Here is a 17310-nt window from a genome sequence, read left to right on the forward strand (position 1 = left end):
TCGTGTTGGTGAGAATTTTGCAAGGAAGTAATGCATCAATTCCTCGACTGAATACATGCAGCATTATATTATTCCATATTTATCACCGATTCACTTGGTTAAAAAGCAATTTGTTCAGGTTAAAAGCGCTCAAAACGAAAAAATATCGTGTCTATTGATAAATTAGAAATACTCGTAGTATTTCTTTTCTAGGCAACAAGGCCATAAGGCAATAAGGCCGAAACATCGGATTTCTGCCATTGAGGATGACATTGTTCCATTTAAGAGAAATTTTGTTTCTACTATATTGTGTAACAATTCTGTGAATGATATCTGGTTTAATTCCGTAACGAATTTCTGGAGTAGAAACTGTATAATTCAATGTTCATATAAAAATAGTTGTTCCCAAAGTTTTTTCTTTCGTCTAATTCAATGTTTGTATGAAAGTAGTTGTTTCGAAAAAACTTTTTCTACCAGTTTATGTCTGATAGTTACATCTTCGCATGAACTACACATCTTGATTGCTTCCTTCTTTTTTTTTTGAAAGATTTTTTCTTAATCTCTCCTAAAAAGATACCCCTTTCAATCTGAACACGATTCCAATGGCTGGGATTATATCATATGTCATTATGTACCGTCATCGATGATATGGGAAGCATAAAGTCGTAATTTTAATAATCAATCCCGTCTTCATCCTATAATGTTATTCAGATTTGTACTGAAGAGGCAATAAGGCAAGTGTTTTATTACGAAACATCGGATATCCACCATTAAGGATGACAGTATTCCATGTAAGTGAATCCTGTGAATAATATCTGATTCAATTCATTAACAAATGTTTGTTTGAAGGTGGTTGACAATGTTTCGTGGTGTATTTCATCAGTTCGGACTTCCATTGTCTAATATAATATAAATTGATTTGACAACCCTGAAAAAAATTAAAAAAATTAGCCGAAAAAAACAATTTTATTAAACAAAAAACTAAAATTACAAAGAAATAACATACAAGCAACAACCAAACAAATAATAATTGAAATATTAATAAATCTGATAATTAAAAGTTAAAAAGATTATTAACAAAAAATGAAAGATTTCAAACCAACTTATGTCACGACATTTCGATTGTTAGTATCCACAATCGTCTTCAGGTGATAACTGGACTCATTTCTCCGAGATCTGGCTATTTATAGGTTATTCGAGTGCTTTCACCTATGCCCTCTTTCCTCTTTCCGCTTCATTGGTTTTTATTGGGAGATCACTGTTTGGCGGGAGTTGGTCGTTTTTCGCTTGATTAGACGTTTCCATATGTTACGTATCTCTACGCTAGCTTGACTAAATGCGTTGTTGGAGAACATATACGCGGCTTCTTTGAATTTTCTCCTAAACCAGTATTCCTCTTTGTGTATGATTTCATCAGAGGATTATCGGAAAGGATAAGACGGATTTGGTCCAAGTATAACATCAGGACTTCCTTCAGATCTGGGAACACTATCCGTAGCACCCTCACGAAAACCAGCCACCAAACCCGGACTGCGATTTCAAGAATTGCATTTACCGAATACCCTGTGAGTGCGGAGGATCATACATCGGTGAAACTAAGAGGCCATTGAAAGTTCGCATTGCTGAGCATAAGAAACACACACAGCGAGGAGAAACCAGCAAATCCGGAATAGCATAGCATGTATGGACTCATCAACATAACATCAAGTGGGCTCAAGCTGAAATCATTCACAAAGAGAAACACTGGTTTAGGAGAAAATTCAAAGAAACCGAGTATATGTTGTCCAACAATGTATTTAGTCAAGCTAGCGTAGAAATACGTAACATATGGAAACCTCTAATCAATCGAAAAACTCCCGCCAAACGGTCATCTCCCGCTAAAAACTAATGTAGCGGAAAGACGGAAGAGGGGATAGGTGAAAGCACCCAAACGACCTATAAATAGTCAGAGTTCGAAGACGATTGTGGATACTAACATTCGAAACGTCGTGACAAAACGTGGTTTGAAATCTTTGTTAATTATATTTTTAATTTTCAGCTTTTATTATTATTTCAATTATTATTAGTAGTTGTTTACAGCTGATTCTCGGCCTCCCCCCACCACTATGACGTATTAATTGCTTTTTTTATTGGTTGTTGTTTGGTGAAGTTTTTTTTGTTGTGCAGTGAAGTCAAGGCGTTGTGACCTTGAAGTGTCTGGTGCATGGATCGTTCAGATTTTTTTTTCATATGAGATTTTGTGTGTTTATGTGTGTGTGTAGGAGAATGCACGGTACAGGGTTTCATCATGTGCTTGTTTGTCTATGTACAAACATACGTCTGCATACTTCGAAGATCCTCCAAGTAATAAATGCTCCATCGGTGTTAGGGCACCAAGTTAGTAGTGGAGTGACGTCACAGCAATAACCGTTCAACGGCTAGAGAGCGACATGTTCACTCCACGACGTGTGGCAGAGTAATGCGTATTCATCGGTCTGCCCTCACCTCTCCTGAAGCGATGAAGGTTCGCTCTAGCCCCGCTATCCATGGTGACACAACGGCAGCCGAGGACTGTTTGCCTAGCGTCTACCCTCTCCGAGACCGCAACGACCACTGCTTGCTCGTACCGGCAACTGTTATCGCATCAAGTTGGGAGATGGGCTTGGCTGTGACGTCAGGCATCTCTAGTGGATAGCAACTAGCAATGTGAATCTTTCACGGTTTCATGGTGGGGGTGACTCACACTGTTTAATATAAAAGAAATGCCTGGCACACTATGAAATCAGTAGACGAATATATCTGCAGCAGTTAGCAATTGGTAGAGTGTTATTCAGTTCGTAATAGAAGGAAGACGGTGAGTGTATTTGTCTGTTGGAAATTGTTTATATTTTCATATATATTTTCATCATGTCCGTTTCAAAAGTAGACTTGAATAAAATTAATAATTTGATTGTACAGGAGGTTGAAATACTAGAGCAAAAGGCCTTATCATCATTGCCAATTGATGAAGTGTACATAATTAAAAATATGTCAACTTATTCTACACGATTTGGTAAATCAATTTTATTAACTTTGCAAGATGTGAGCAATGATAAATTATTTAAAACATGGCTACCAAAACGTATTTCGTTGCAATTCAGTGATGACGATATATCTTGTATCAACTCATCAGGTGGTAAATATACGATGATGTATTTAGGACAGAGCCAACAAAGTTTTGCTGGCATGAAAACGCGATCTCTAGTCAAATTCAATATGATTGAATAATAGTAATAATTTATAGTGAATTTCTTTAGGTCATAGCTTACAAAGTTTTTTTTGGTGTGAAAACGATAACTCTAGTCAAATTCAATATGATTGAATAATAATAGTAATTATAATGAATTTCTTATTGTTTTATTAATATTCATATATTAGATGATAATTATATGGAAATATAAACATTACTAACTTAGTTGAATACACTCACTTTGTAACTACAAGTAAAATGGGAATGTGAGTATTATATCACTGAAAAATTGGAGGTTGCTTATTGTTTTTTTTTTTTTTGTTCGATTTCAGTTCCACCATTTAAAGATGTGGATGCAGTACGCAAGTCAAGATTGGGTCGATATTGTAGATCTCAAATCATCGGTTCAACATTTGTCGTCTAAATTGAAGGTGTTGGGTGATGGAGCCGAACATGCAAGCGTTTATGATATGAGTGTATGCTATGATGAAAAACAAATCGAATTATGCCTTCGTGATGCTGAGAACTATTGGAGTGGTGCAGAAGTTTGCAACAAATTTTTGGATAATGAATTGGAATTGTGGCAACTTTGTGAGGTTATGATTGAACTGAACCTAAGAAGATTCCTGTATAGCCTCCAACCATACTTGCCAGAATGGATTATTCATCACTTTGAATTGAATGATGAAAATCGAGAGGAAATTGAAGATGGTCGCGAAAATGATGATTATGAGGAAGAAGTTATTTTAGATAGTCTGTATGTTCCTGTGAATCATAAATAATGTCAAATAAAAAACTTTGTATTATTTTCATGTTTTATTTATTTAAATCTGATGAAATACAATAGAAAATGATTACAAAACAATAAATATGATATAAAATACAATACATGATATAAGTCAGTTACAAATAAAAAAAAAAAAGATCATAAAACAGTACATGATAGAGTGAAAAAAAAGTGTCAATATCTGCTATGAACTGAACCATCCAATGCATTGTATGTTAAAACTGTATCATGCAAAATTAATGCATATACTTTAGTGTTGTCTGGAAACTTGGTCTTCCTCGTCTCAAACTCAATCTTTATATCAATAGTTGATGATTTTGTTGCATTCGGTTGATGGGAACAATCGATGACGAATAGTGGATTCTCTCTAAATTGTCCAATGTCCATCAGAGGTTCACTCATATCTTTATCATAATAACTTCGCTGGAAACTCTCAAAAGCATAATAAGCAGGAGCATCAAGTTTTTTATCGAAATTCAAATTCCAACGCTCATATGGATAAACTTCAGAATTCAAGTATACTCGAATACTATTGATATCAGCAGTTGTGAATTTTGTAATATCTTGTGTTCTATCTTCAGATGTGGTAGTACTTTGGAATGCGATGATGACAAAACGAGGAGTTTCCAATGCGTTAGTTGTTTTGATGGCCCATATGTCTGAAGAAGTCCCACGTAATGATGGTAGTTCATAGAGGTCCCACATACGATACGCCAACTTGATTTTGGCATTCAGACCGCTTTTGTTTATTCTACTCAAAAGTTTGAGCTTGTGTTTATCATCTGGTACAATATGCCTTATTTTCCATTCGATTTTATTTATTTCCAAATCAGCATCAACCTCACCTATATATGAGTTTTTGAATGATCGAGCGATAATCAAAATCAATTCCTGTTTGGCATTCAAGATACTTTTGTTGTAATCTTCAGCAAAACCCATCAAATATTTCAGTGGTAGTTTTCCACTAAAAACATGACTGTTTGTATCCAAGATATCTTGCTTCAATTGTGAAAGTCCCCAACCAGATGTCAATAATGTGTTAGCATGAGATTGTCCAAATGATATCATGGTTTTCATTGTAGATGTTATCCCAGGTTTTCTAACAACAGCCACTTGTTCACCTCCCATTTCATAACGAATTTCGTCAAAGAGAAATGCAATTGCATTATTCGAGAGATAGCATGTTTTCGCTACATCTTTGGGGGTGAATTTACCTTCTATGTAAATGAAGCTCTCGGCAATATCTAGTATAACATCTTGATTATTGATTGCAATTCTGATTTCATCCGAATTCCTGAATAGCGGTGATCCATAGGGCTTATATGTGTGCTCATGTAAACTTATGAGAGAATGATCGAGCACTGGTTCATTGAATATATTCAACTTTTCATTGTTTGTTTCGAGCACCATTGTTATTTTCTCACTTTCAATCCAATCGATTTCAAAAATTTAAGATCACTCACAGACAGAGCGTTATGTGCTAACTGTTTAGCATACACTTGTGGAATGAGCTTCTTTTTATGCACACCTTTCTTTTTGATAGTGCAACTCGTTTGGGATTGTTCAATGCGATTTTGTCTATTATAAATGAAACCCATAACAACAGTTATTCGATTTTCTTCAATTCCAAAATAATGAAAATCTCTTCTTCACTTCCAAAATCGATAAGGTTATTTTTTTCATCCAAAATACGCACTGTAATGTTGTGAATCAATTGACGACCTTCTGGACTGACAGGCATATATATAATACTGTGTGGTTCTTTAGTAAGATTGTAGCCAGGTTCAACATCAATATCGAATGAGAAAAGAATGTGGGATTCTTCACCATTTATATATGAACCAGATATTATATTGCAATCTAAGCGGATAAGTCTCACAGTTGTAATGTTTATTGGTAATGATGATTCATGTATCTGATTTGGTGGAAATATTTCATGAGCGAACCCCATCATTTCTGCTATTGAATTTGGATGTGTCAGATCAATTTCATATTTGGATCGCATTTCACATTTGAATGTATTATTATTGGCGTGTAGATAGAAAATATCATCTGCAACGACATCATTTGGTTTTTTATCATGAAACAATCTGAACATGATATGTTTCTGTATGACGGCATTGATCTCTTCTATTTCATAAGCACCACATGGAATTTCAATTGTCAACTTTTGGGGTATCGATGAGTTGTCATTACTGATTCTAAAACTAACTAAGTTATTAGCTTCAGTTATATTATTGATTGTATTGCATCCATAGAATCCCAAAAGTCCTAATCCATAACGACTGTTCCTATCCAATTCAATTGGTGGAAAAAAATCCGCACTCAAGACACTTGTCCCGACAGCTTGTAGCTCGAACTTTCGTGACATGACTGATGAATATTTTGAAACACATTTCAATTTATTATTGTACACAGCAACAGCACATTTGAGACAATTTACACTTTTTGGAAGGTGTTGTATTGTAATAAGTATCATTTTTATTGATACCAATATTCACATCCTCTATATTACAAATACAACACATAGATTTCCGAGGTATAGGACCGTCATTAACATCCGATTCTGAATTTTGATCGTGGTGGTGGTGCTCATAACAATATCTATGTTTCATTATATCGATGTCATCTTGCAGATGCTTAGGCAACTTTTCCCAAACATATGCAATCTCATGTGCAACACATGCAAGTATCACTTCCTTAGGCATATTTGCAAGCATCACTTTATCCATTTTTTTCAAGGTACCATATTTTGAAAACATTCTAAGTGAAAACCCCATTCCCTTGATAGCCTCCCGATCCAGTTTTGGTGTTGAATCCATTTTTATTTGGAAAATTATTTAGAGAGAAACTGCAAGCACAAGTGACCACAGAGAACTGTATTAAATTTCTGTTGTCGATCATAGTTATATTTGATTTTTACATTCGAACATTTTCGAAAGAATCGAGTCAATTCCAATGGTGGGGGTAGATCTCCAAAACTATCGAAATATGTGACTTCTTTCCCACATTTTTTATATGCCACCCAATGTGTTCCTGGTCCACTTATTCCATCTAAATTAACAATAGCTGTCTCGTTTTGTTTTGGACCTGAAGATGGTAATCTATCACGCATAAAAACACCACGAAAATGTGGAATTTTCATTTTTTGTGCATAATAACTGAGATCGAGATCAGTAAGAGGCCTCTGAGGTAGGGGTTCAATTAGTTTTTTGTTTTGTTTGTGGCTTTGTATGGTTTTAAATATAGTCCTAAACCTTTACGGTATGGTTTGAGATATATTCCACTTCCGCGTTTGCCTAATGCTACAGCCTCCATGGTTTTATTGTGACGATTGGCTTCCATTAAAGCCGCTCTGCTGGCTTTTGCCGAATTCACGGCCTTGGTAATACCAGCAGCAGCTCCCGCCAAACTTCCTAGTGCGGATAGTCCAGCAAAAATTGGTATCAATGGTAAAAGTCCACCGATCTTGGGAACAGGAATTATGCGTGGTGTGCGGATTTTCTTCTTTCCACCGGCAGCTTTAAGGTATTTACGTGCCGCCTGCAATGCCACAGTGATAGCTTTTTTGCTATTATTCGTCACAAATTGATTCCCACCAGCTTTCTTCAATACATTTCGCACTTTATGGACTATCCCAGCACCAAATGCAACTTTTTTAATTTTATTTTTCTTCGTTTGTTTCCTCTTACATTTTTTCTTATTGGTACTACAACCCATGCCCATATGTCTTTTCGCTTTCATAATGTTGGTGACAAGTAATGCAGCTGCTCTTTCCCCAATACTCGCGTCCTTCGATTTAACCCTATCCCAAGCGCTGTATTCAAGTTCTTTGTCGGCTAAATGTCTTGCTGCAAGATCGGATGGATGCTTAGAATATTGAATATCGTGTTTTTTGCATTCAATATCTAATTTATTGATTCCAGGGTCGTTACGAGCTAAACGTTGTTTCAATTTTGTACCCGGTCCACAGTATTGATAACCTCCGGTAGATGTAATTCGAAAGGAAGTTTGTTTATTAAATCATTAACAAAACCACAACCTCTTTTAATTTTACGATCACTTTCAATACGTCCGTATCGTTTGATGGTACACATTGAAATGAATAAGCTAATAACATTTATATAGTCTCCAACCACGGCACGATGCGCATTGTAAAACAGAAAGAAAAGTTTGCTGTAGATAATCTAGATGAGAAATTTGGTTGTGGATTGAATGGACAAAGGGTATTCAGACATGGTCCACTACTTCCATCATCAGTTCGAGGACTCATTATAGGACCTTCAAATTGTGGAAAGACGAATGCAATGATATCACTATTAACACATCCACAAGGACTGAGATTTAGAAATGTGTATCTCTATTCGAAATCACTCAATCAACCTAAATATCAGTACTTGCGAAGTGTTTTGGAACCTATAAAAGGATTAGGTTTTTATACATTCAGCAATAATGCAGAAATAGTGGAACCCTCCGACGCTAAGCCTAATTCTGTTTTCATTTTCGATGATGTAATATGTGAAAAGCAAGATATTATTAGATCATATTTCTGTATGGGACGTCATAAGGATGTTGATTGTTTTTATCTAGCACAGACATATTCACGGGTACCCAAACAGTTAGTGCGTGACAATACCAATTTCATTATAATGTTCAAACAAGATGAGACGAATTTACATCACATTTATTCAGATCATGTTTCACCCGATGTAACATTCAAACAATTCCAATTGATGTGTGTTAAATGCTGGGAGGACCAATATGGATTTCTAGTCATTGATAAGGATAGAAAAATAGATGAAGGTAGATATCGCAAAGGATTCGATAGTTTTATATACCCATGATCTTGTTTTTGGAACTTATTCGATCACTGAATATTGTAGTGGTCACTTCACCAACGAATTAAGCTTTAATTCAAAAAAAAGGGCATTATGAATACAAAAAAAGATCCTGAAAATAAAAACAATGAAATAAATTTGAAACGTCAACTAGTAGAGACAACAGAAGCTGTCAGGCAGAAATTCAACTCTATCAAGAATGATAATATTGAAAATCGTACGACACTTGAAAGATTGTATGAGCCCATAATGAAACCATTGAATGTTTTATCATCAAACGCTACTTCTAAATCACCAGTGTTATCACCAAATCATGGAACTGTTCAATCTACTTCAAATTATCCCATGAGTACTCCAATAGGAAGAAAACAATCTTTTGGTAGTGTATCATCTGTGAATAGTGACACGAGCACACTTCAAGACGATATGAGAACAACTCTATTCGAAACACCATCATCGTCCCACATCGATTCCTCGGATCCTGACATCTCACCTGTTATGAATGAAAGTGGTGAAGATGTTTTGATGAAACATTTGAATAATATAAAATCTAGAAATCCAGCATATGATGGAACATTTGGCGTACGTATGGATCCAATTACACAAAAGCTGAAAATGGGAAGTCTAGTGGTAAATTTCAAAGATGGAAACATTTCATTTTGGGATGCTAATAAAGTGAAAAAATATGAATGCGCAGGTAGTCCAGAATTGTATGATATGATTTTTTTGAAGAATCCACAAGATGTTGATAATGAAGAAACTCGTCAAGTATATTCCAAAATATTGAAAATAACGAATGCTCCATATAAACAATATCATCTGAAGAATGGTTTTAAAAATACAAATTCTAAAAAATTTCGTGAAGTTATCAAACCTCTATTAGACTCACGACAATATCCAATAAGAAGTAGAAGTAAAATTGGTGGAGCACTCAAACGAGTGAAAATGGAGAAAATATATAATTCTAAACCTGTGAATTATGTGTACTGGAATTCACCGAAAGAGTTAGTTGCTCGCCTACGACTATTGGTAGCTTCAAAGTCAGCCGGACATACCGGACATGATAATGAAATAATTTCAATAATTGAAGAATTACGTGAAGAAGGTATAATATATTAACATATTCACATGTAATGATCACTGTCACATCATCATTCAATGCAGTAACATTATCACCTTTTCTCTTTAATCATATTGAAATAGAATGACTAATGAAATAAGTGATGTCAAACGACAAGTTGTTAATGAATTACATAAACCTGCAAGACGTAATTTTCGTAGAAGAATAACCACCATCAAAGGTTTTGCAGATCTATGGCAAATAGATTTAGCTGAACTGCAACCTTATGCAAAAAGTAATGAAGGATACCGATATATACTTGTAGTGATAGATTGTTACTCCAAATATCTGTGGACTGTAGCAGTTAAAGATAAAACAGGTAGTACAGTAACTAATGCAATGAAACATGTACTGAAAGAAGCCAAATACTCCCCCAAACACATACAAAGCGATCAAGGGAAAGAATTTTTCAATAAAAGCTTCTCATCTCTCATGCGAGAATATAATATCAATCATTATTCAACATTTAGCACAAAGAAGGCAGCTATAGCAGAAAGAGTGATTCGTACAATAAAGGCATGGCTCTACAAGGAATTTTCGATGAGAGGTCACCACAAATGGCTTGATATTCTTCCAATTATAACTAGTAGATATAATAATAAAGTTCATCGTACAATAGGTATGGCACCCATCAATGTTGATTCAACAACAAAATTAAAATTCAAGGGTATCAATGGAATTGGAGGAAGACAAAGTAAACCCAAATTCCAATTAAATGATATTGTACGTATAAGTAAATACAAACATATTTTTGAAAAGTCTTACACTGCGAATTTTACCACGGAGCTATTCAAGATTGTTAAAATTAATAAAACCATCCCAACGACTTATAATCTTGAAGATATGAATGAACAGCCGATTAGAGGATGTTTTTACGAAGAAGAGTTATTACGAACCGAGAATCCTGACGTATATCTGATTGAGAAGGTGTTGAAGAGAAGAAAAAATAAAGTATATGTAAAGTGGTTAGGCCTTCCTAGCGAACAAAATTCTTGGATTGATGAATCAAATATGGTTTAAATGTATATAATAGTGACTTTTATGAATAAAGTAATATTAAAGTTCATTATTGTTTTCATTTCAATTATAAGTATGTGAACTGAAAAATATTGCAGCGGTAAACATTGCCCCAGCCATTCGCAATGTTCTGTGTATACCAAACCAAATTAATTGTATACTCCATTCCCGCTTATATTTTTCAACTCACGATATTGAAAACACATTATCATTCCCAAAACTAATCGCCGTCACTTTGAAATGCAGTATCCAACTCTTTTTGCCAATTATCTCTCACTGATAATGCTGTCTCATAAAGCTTAGTCGACTCCTCAAGCTCAGCCTGAGCTTGCATTCTCGAACGTTGATGGAATTGCTTATCTTTACCAATTTTTGAACGGAGTTCATCAGCATCTTTAGACATTCTAGCCAATTCAACCTTCGCTAATGCAATCTTGGCATCTAATGCTTCAAGAGTTTCATTATTAGCATTAATAGCTCGCTCACTCTTTTCAAGTTCAGCAATAGTCATCTGTGCCTTTACAAGACGGCATTTTGCTTTCCTTTTCATTTCCCCAAACCGATGGAGGGGGCTGAAAGAAGATAGCGGTTCAGCTTTCAAATCACTCTTCATTTCTTTAGGAGTACCTTTTGGCTTCCTCTTCGATCTGTCACTTTTCGTTGCGGGTTTTTTCTGTCGCACAACACTTTTGGATTCTTTCTTTTCTTTAAAGTCAGTGACAATCGATGAAGATGCCTTAGTAACCTTCCTCTTGATTGTTCTAGATTTCTTATCAACACCAAGAGGAAGGGTAGATGAAGAGTGTTTGAGTGATGATAATTGCGAAACGATCGGATTTTCAATAATAATTTGCTCATTTGGTTCTGGCACATCTGCAAAGTTAACGAAGTCGTTAATATCAAAATCATTTATCGAATCTTGACTCGATAAATGTAATACTGGAATATTTTCAAAATCAGTCTGATCGATATCAACAAGTGGTGAACCATCTTCAGCAATCAATAGCGGCATAGAGCTCATGATTATTAAGGTCTGAGGAATGATATGTGATAGCAATAGAATGTGGATAGGAAAGGTGATGATGTTACTGAGACCTCACCATTTATAGAAGAAAATAAACTAGCGCATGCGCTCTTTCATCAACTGGCACATGCGCTCTCTCACTAAACTATTCACGCATGTAACAATCTTTGTCATTTAAGAGGAAAACTTTGTGTTGCATGCATGTATTTTTAAATGTTAGAAAATAATACAAATAAATTCAAAATATATATATATTTATTAATAATAGAGGACAATAACGATAATAAAAAATGAAAAATGTTAATATGTCTCTGTGGATGTGGAACGTTCTTTGACTCTATTCCTCAATAGTTGTTGCTCGTGCGTCAAACACCAACATTGAAAAAAATGGATTCTCCTATTGGGGTAGAGTTGACCAACCTTCTCACACAGATCCCAAGTACTTCTACATGCATTGCATACATGATTCCAACAATTCATGGAATATGTATCACAACGCAAACAACGTTGCAGTGGAGTTGGAACGGCAGCACAGATACCAAAATATTTCTACAGATACCTATATTGTTAAATATTATAGGTTCGGAACACTTCAGACACTGTAACTGTTGTTGACGATAATCCGATTTTGTTCGCTTCGGTGGATGAGAAGGAGGCGATAGTTGAATCCGCAACACGCAATCACTACACATACCAGTACATGGATTGATTGAATCCTTAGGTCTACTTATTTGACAAAAGTAGCACACAATAGCCCCTGCAATCATCATTGGGTAGACACACACTTTTGGTTTTTCATTCCACTCTTTTGGAAACGGCATTTTACTAATTCGATTAGAAATATAAAGAGATGACTTACAGAAACTCTGAATGCTCTCTCCTATACCTACGATCTCTATTTATACAAATCAACATCATGTGGAAGTATAGTGGGATAACTTCTCCTACTATTCCACTCTAAACGAGTCAAGTGGGAGTCGCATCACCTCCTATATAAGTTGACTTGCAAACCTAGAGTTCATTCATTCACTCTCTACAACTGTGAGCAAACAACAACAAGATGAATTCTGCAAAAATAAATGCTGCATTAAATAGAATAGCTGCTGTTGATGAAAACAATTGGATAGACGAATCAGATGATGAGGATGTCAATGTTCCGCTAGAGGAAGTAATAGTTGAAGCAGAAGATGTTGGAGTCGATGAAGATGAGATAGACGAAGTTGAAAACGAGGCCAACCAAAGCGACGAAGATGATGACGTGATGGAGTTTGAGAGGGTCATGGATGAAGAAGGAGATGATGAAGGGATAGAAGCTGACACAACTGAAGGTGATGGTGCTATGAGGATCGGTATGCGAACACTCAATGTCAGTGAGACACTGGAAGATCCCTTGGATTTGTATTGTGCATTGGATGCATACGTATTGATCAGCACAATAGATGGAGAGAACAAAAAACTATGTTGGTGCTGCTTTCGGTTTTATTCGCATAGAAACAATAATGGAGGGTGGTATGCCCATGTCAACACCCACAACACTGTCTCAATTATGGAAATGGGACAGAATTGGTGTGAAGCTTGCGAGAGGCCACTAACAAACTTCACCCGAGTATCTACATGTATTATATGTAATAATGTCCAACCTGTGGCACAATAACCGTGGACCTACTGGTCAAAAAAAAAAACAACAGCCCTTTTCAGGGCTACATTATTCACACAAACAGTAGTTAGTTGTATTAGTATTCATAGATTATGTGACAAATGAATACTTTGATTAATAAAAGTCTAAGTTGGAAATTTGTTAGTCTTTGAATATCTATACATTATATGACAAATAAATTACTACTTTGACTGAAAAGTCGAAATTTGGAATTTGATAGTCATTGAATATCTATGCATATGATGAGTACTACTTTAAATGAAAGTTGAAGTTGGCATTTGTCAATCATTCATATGCATATAATGATGAATACTTTCACATACATATATTTCGTTTGAGATTATAATGTTAACATAATGTTAACAATGGTATGAATCTGTTTCTGTTTGAAAGTATAATGGTAGCTCTGAAAAGAGCTATTTTTTTTATTGTTTCAGTCTTTAATTGTAGCCCTGAAAAGGGCTGTTATTTTTTTATTAATCCATGCAATGATATGGACTAACGCTCCTCATCATCAGAAACAATAATTATGGTATCGTCATCTGAATCAGATGATATACTAATGATATCATCCTCATAGTAGTCATCTGAATCAGATGATATACTCATGATGTCGTCGTCGTCATAATCAGCTGAATCAGATGATATACTAATCACATCATCCGCATTATTATCGTCAACAGCATCTATGTCGTCCTGAATACCTTGTTCCACTCGTTCTGCGAAATCATCAGGAAGATCATAGATTCGCTGCAGAAATTGAGCGAAGGTTGTACTCAAATGATCAGACGTTGAATCTATTTCATGTACTTGGATGGGTCCTGTACTCGACATTGTGGAAGAATGATATAGAACTGGGATTGTTGCTATATTTATATTGGAAGAAATGAAATGGAGGGGGTGAAATGTAGAACAGTGTTTGAGATTCGAAAACATCAAGAATGAAACTCTGAGCGATTATTAGGAGAAATTCTAGTGATTATTATGGAAAAAAAACTAATAAGAGGGAGAGGAAGGGAGGAAGACACTGCCCCAGCCTCGCAGTGCCTCGTGTACACCAACCAAAAAGTGTGTACTCCGTGGAAGGAAAGGAAAGGAAATGATGGACGAGTAGATGATTATATGTCATCATCGGAATTGAGGACATCATCATCGATTAGGATTGGGGATGGCGGAGGACTATCCTCGATGAGGATAGGGGATGGTGGAGGACGTCTAACGTCAAGCTCGTCATCAGCATCATCACCAGAGTCGTCGTCGTCATCATCGTCGTCGTCGCTACTCATTGGGACAATGTCATCATAAGCAGGGTCCCACCATCCGTCAGGATCTGGATATTCCGAGTCATCCAAGTGTCCTTCGTCACTGCCAGTGACATGCTGAACTTGCATCCTGATGTCGTGATCCCGGTATTCGTATGGCGGACTGTGGGGTTCCGTGGTGGAAGAGACAACCTGTACCTGGCTGTTATCCCAGTAATTGAAGTTGTACCCCTGATCCGGGCAGCTATAGGGTTCGGAGGTTGAATCGGGTTCCATCTCGATGCTAGCTGATCAACTGAATGTTTCATCAGATGATTTCTACTTTTATACTTTCGAGAGGGAGTGGGAGAGGAGTGGAACATTGAGTAGGGGTAAATTGTAGTGTGACATAAGACATATTCAATGAGTAGGGGTAAATTGCAAAGTGACATAAGACATATTCAATGAAAGAGATACTTGAATGGATAAAATACAAATGAAATATACTTGTCGATTTCACTATGAAACATGTCTATTTTTTTATTTTTTAAATTTTCTTCACATGAAATTATTTACAAGTGATTAGAGAACACAAAAATTGATGTGAGGTATTTGTCTAGAAGAACTTGGAATTGAAATAAAAAAATAATAATGATAATAAGAGGAAGTGAAGAAAAATGCTCCAACCATCGCATTGTTCAATGTGTACCAAACCAAAAAACAGTGTACACCCTTTATTTCACTTCCTTTTCCTTTATTCAATATAAACTTAACAAATATAAACTTAAAACTACCATAATTAAATACTCCTAACTAACCTAAAACTAATCTTACATTTACACTTCATCTACAAAAAGAGTGTCCATAACTGTCACTACTTTTTTTGTACAGCTCTATCGAAGAGGTCTTTGCTTTACACCTTTCCTGCAGAGATGCATAATTCCGATCTATTTCGGCCATTTCCTTTTGGAGTTCCCTCCGTCGGTTATCCATTTCAGCCATTTGTCGCTTCATGGTAACCAACTCGGCCTCGCTAGATCGGGCAGCTCGTTCTGCTTTCTTGCATCTCTGCAGAAAAACACTCATCTTTTCACTAACCTCTCCGATAGGCTGTGGCACCAACACCTCAGGATCCGCCGGTGTCGCTGGCAGCGGTGGTAGTCGCGTCACCAACGGCGACAATATCACCAACTCCGGAGAAGGACTCCTCGGAATTTCCACTGCTGCTGGTGCTGCTGCTGGTGTGGAGGCCCTCTTACGAGAGGTCGAAAAACTACCTGCATAAGGATTAGTCCTATTGCAAGTAGCTCGGTACTTTGAAATAGGACCAACCTTTGCTGCAGGTCGTTGGCAAACCTTCTTCACAGCCCTGACTTCCTCCTCCTCCTCGAATAAGTCAGGGCTAGAAGATCTGCACCTAACTCGCGAACGCGAAGTGGTTGGCTGGTCAACCGTCACCGCTCTCGAAGATGCTGCCTCCTCCTGGTCAGCGGACACCGGCAGAATAGACGCCACAGCATTATTCACCTCCTGTGTATTGGTTGCCATTCTGAAAAAGAAGAAATAATACAAAGTTAGTTGATATAAAAAATAACATTCCTAATTTACTTACTCAAATATCAAGTTGGTCGTTGGAACGTACTGCCTTGTTGTGGAGTGGACTGCTCTCGATGAGATGACTTCTCGAACTGAATGTTGTGGAGTGCTCTCCGGAGGGTATCGACTTCGATGCGTGAGCGGTGGGAAAATGGTGGGAGCGCACATGCGCGATGAGGGTAGGGGTGTACATGCGCAAATGTTGGGAGTCGGGGGGCGGGGCTTCGGGGAGGGGAGGGGCGGGGCTTCGGAAAGGGGGCGGGGCTTCGGAAAGGGGCGGGGTATCCGAAAAGTTGGTGGCGACGGGGGGGGGGGGGGGGGGGGGGGGGGTGGCCCTAACGGGCCCCGCCCACTGCCTGGGCTCCGCCCAGGTGGGTGGGGCCTCCGGCCCCAGGTAGGCGGGACATCTGGAGAGACATCTACGCCCTCTTCGCGCGCGCGTTCGTAACATAATATGCAACCGAACACCTAACCTAACGTATTAACGTATTAACGTAACCTAACCTAGTACGCTAACCTACGCTATGCAACCGAACACCTAACCTAACCTAACCTAACCTAACCTAACCTAACCTAACCTAACCTACCTACAGTAACTATTAACCTAACCTAACGAGGGAATACTAACCTAACACCTAACCTAACGTAAGTATGCAGCTAACCTAACGTAGCTATTAACCTAACCTAACGAGGGAATACATTCACCATGTTGGTTCCATTAATACATCATCAGTTGGTTTTGGTTTTGGTTGTATTATTCTATGATTTGGATTAATGTTCAGTCCTGGATATCCCAGTCCACCTGATGATGATGGCCTGACTTTATAGTTTCTCTCCAAAACT

The 17310-nt window shown here is 37.0% G+C and overlaps 1 protein-coding gene across 1 annotated transcript; it reads right to left on the bottom strand.

The window, feature by feature from the left end:
• Positions 1–15562: 15562 nt before the first annotated feature.
• Positions 15563–16982, bottom strand: LOC141486641 (uncharacterized). Its single transcript, XM_074184971.1, has 2 exons — positions 16484–16982; positions 15563–16420 (listed from the first exon to the last, which is right to left on the bottom strand). Exons 1-2 carry the CDS (start codon positions 16633–16635, stop codon positions 15715–15717), a joined length of 858 nt encoding a protein of 285 aa, XP_074041072.1. The 5' UTR covers positions 16636–16982; the 3' UTR covers positions 15563–15714.
• Positions 16983–17310: the final 328 nt, after the last annotated feature.

Source organism: Leptinotarsa decemlineata, unplaced genomic scaffold, assembly GCF_025532065.1.
Source record: "Leptinotarsa decemlineata unplaced genomic scaffold, Ldec_3_MD MMD2_tig00026361_RagTag_RagTag, whole genome shotgun sequence".
NCBI lineage: Eukaryota > Metazoa > Arthropoda > Insecta > Coleoptera > Chrysomelidae > Leptinotarsa > Leptinotarsa decemlineata.